Consider the following 3155-nt stretch of genomic DNA (forward strand, 5'->3'; position numbering starts at 1 on the left):
ATATATATATATATATATATATATATATATATATATATATATATATATATATATATATATATATATATATATAGTTGGTTGGATCAACCAGCAAACATGTTTCATCCAACTCAGGATGCAAATGTTACTTTAAAGAGAAAAGTATTTGTGGCTTCAATTCGAATGTTATTTAAAGGGTAACCAAAGTATTTGTGGCTTGCAACTAAATCCCAAGACAATCATTCTTTTTATATACCCACACAATCTGACAAAAGCGTATCCGACTCTTTGGCTCCATCAGTTGTTCCATAATGGTCTTCAGGTGACTATGAATTTAATTTCCTACTATATATGCAAATAAGATGACAAAGCTTAGATCTTTTTAGTATAAATACAGCGAGTTTTCTTGAATACACAGTAATTAGCCCTTTCTTGTGATCAATGGCAACATTCATGAAACCCCATTTGAACTCCCATGCCACAGAGGGTGAAGTTGTGAAAAACCCTTCTAAAACCCCCTTTTGGTACTGTGCTGAAACAGGAGTATACAATAGTAAGCACCCTTTTCTTAAACTGCCAGAAGACCCTTTTCTTGATGTTGTTTCCTTCATTTTCTCACATAAGCATGGTGGATTCTCAGCTCTTGTTGATTCCATTTCTGGCATTTCAATTCCCTATTCAGAGCTTTACTCAATGGTTAAGTCCATGGCTAGTAGTCTTCACCAAAGGGGTGTCTCACAAGGTGATGTTGTGTTAATTCTCCTCCCAAATTCCATTTGTTTCCCTGTTATTTTGTTGGGTGTTTTGAGTCTTGGTGCAATTGCAACCACTATGAATCCCTTCAGTAGTTGGTTAGAGATTAAAAAACAAGCCCTTGATTGTGGTGTTATTCTGGCATTTACTACTGATGATAAAGTTGATAAATTGGCTGCATTAGGTTTTCCTGTAATAGGGGTGTCAGAAAGTTTGGTTTCTAATTCAAATGGTAGTCAAAGTTCTGGTTTTCATGAGCTGATTTCATGTGATCCCAATTGGGATTCAAGGCCTAAAATAAGTCAGCAAGATACAGCAGCAATTCTATACTCGTCGGGTACTACTGGTACTGGCAAAGGTGTTGTCTTGACTCATGCGAACTTTATAGCCATGGTACAACTTTTTGTGAGGTTTGAAGCTTCACAATATGAATATTTGAGTACTGAGAATGTGTACTTGGCTGTTGTACCGATGTTTCATGTGTACGGGCTCTCTCTCTTTGTGATGGGATTGTTGTCATTGGGGTCTACCGTTGTTGTGATGGGAAAATTTGATGCTGATGAGATGGTGAAAGCTATTGAAAGATATGGTGTCACCCACTTCCCCACGGTCCCACCATTATTGATGGCATTGACTAGAAGAGCAAAGGATGGTGCTTCGAGCAGTATGAAGAGCTTGAAACAGGTTTCATGTGGCGCAGCTCCCTTAAACACAAAATCTATTGAAGAATTTGTTCGCACTCTCCCAGATGTTGATTTCATTCAGGTCTGTGTCCTAAACCAATGACTACCAACTGGATGCAGCTTAAACCATATATGACAAGATAGCTACTATTTTGGAAATAGACAAGGTTGCTAGGTATTTCTAAGCAGAATACATTCTTTACTTGTGCCCTTTGATCTGCATAACTTCCATTCTGGGTTGTATGATGTTAGCTCTAGATATTGGTCTAATCGAAGTGCTTTATCTCAGTTGAAACCTTCGAGAAAAAATATTTGTTTCTTCTTCTGATTCCGCTGTCCCCTGAGCCAATTTAAAATGTTTTAGAATATTGCAAACTTGGAAAGTGCATTACTTATCATATCCGGAAAGATGGAAGTGTTTGCAAAGTTATCCGTTGTATGTTTTGCTTTCAATTTTCAGAAATATATGTCGTAATTTTTTGTCCAGGGATATGGCATGACTGAGTCAACTGCTATTGGAACACGTGGTTACAGTACTGAAAAGCTTCGTAATTATTCTTCGGTAGGGCTTCTAGCTCCAAACATGCAAGCTAAAGTAGTGGATTGGATCACAGGTTCACCCTTACCTCCCAACTGCATGGGCGAGCTCTGGCTTTGTGGACCTGGTGTCATGAAAGGTAATTAGCTTTATCAAAGCTGTTGTTGCTATTTATCTGAAGCTACTGAAATACTCTTTATGCTAATAAACCCAGAGAATTGTCTTAACCACTAAATTTTGTAATGGCTTTTCTAGTGGATATGCAGCATCCTTAGATATTTTATTTTTGTTAGGTGAAAAACTGTGAAACTTTTAACTCATATGACCATCATTATCTCTGACATGTGTTATATTTTTTTGAACTAACGCTCAAGAAAGCCCGACAAAAAGTTAGTTCCAACCGTATGTCTTTTTGGCTTCTGATATTTGCTCTCTGAACAAGTAGAGAATTTTATATTTGGCACTTCAATTTCCAGGGTACTTGAATAACTCTGAGGCTACTAAGTATACGATTGATGGAAATGGTTGGCTCCACACTGGTGATATTGCTTATTTTGATGAAGAAGGATATCTTTATGTCATTGACCGACTGAAAGAGATTATCAAATATAAGGGCTTTCAGGTAGATTTTTCGATTTCTTTTATCGGATTTCTTGGCCATTTATGTCGTCTAACACATTTAAGCTGCTTCTGATATTTTGTATTCAAAATTACAGATTTGAATTTTAACTGATTGATCAAATTCTTCTAAGTGCTTCATAGCATCAGGGAACTCACTATGAGAACTACGGCTTGTAATTTTGATTCAATTATTCTTTTAAATTTTTGTTGAGATTGATGGATGGATTCTCTTGCTGTGTATAATTCCGCAGATAGCTCCTGCTGATTTAGAAGCTGTATTGGTCTCTCATCCAGATATCGTTGATGCTGCAGTAACGGGGTAAGCTTGACCAGTGCTTCAGATATTGATGCAAACCTGTTAAGAATACATGTAATTTTAACACAGATTCATGCTTCATCCGCCATAGATGCAATTTTCATGACATTGAACTTCATTCCTTAGAAGGGAATGTCAAATATGAAAATATCAGAAGAAAGGTGACTTACTTGGAAAAATGGATATTCAGCATCTGATGCCTGGTAGAAGCACAAAAAAAAAAGAAAAAAGAAAAAGGGGGGGGGGGGGGTACGGGTTATTTGTT

At 36.9% G+C, this 3155-nt stretch overlaps 1 protein-coding gene across 1 annotated transcript in view; it reads left to right on the plus strand.

Annotated features, from left to right (window-relative positions):
• The first annotated feature begins 104 nt into the window (after nt 1-104).
• Nucleotides 105-3155, plus strand: part of LOC109217669 (4-coumarate--CoA ligase-like 6) — a 4388-nt gene continuing 1337 nt past the window's right edge. The window contains exons 1-4 of the mRNA XM_019381931.1: nt 105-1497; nt 1903-2092; nt 2430-2575; nt 2826-2893. Of these exons, the coding sequence (XP_019237476.1) occupies nt 421-1497; nt 1903-2092; nt 2430-2575; nt 2826-2893 (1481 nt within the window). The 5' untranslated portion in view covers nt 105-420. The remainder of the gene's footprint in view (nt 1498-1902; nt 2093-2429; nt 2576-2825; nt 2894-3155) is intronic.

The sequence above is a fragment of the Nicotiana attenuata genome, unplaced genomic scaffold (genome assembly GCF_001879085.1).
Source record: "Nicotiana attenuata strain UT unplaced genomic scaffold, NIATTr2, whole genome shotgun sequence".
NCBI lineage: Eukaryota > Viridiplantae > Streptophyta > Magnoliopsida > Solanales > Solanaceae > Nicotiana > Nicotiana attenuata.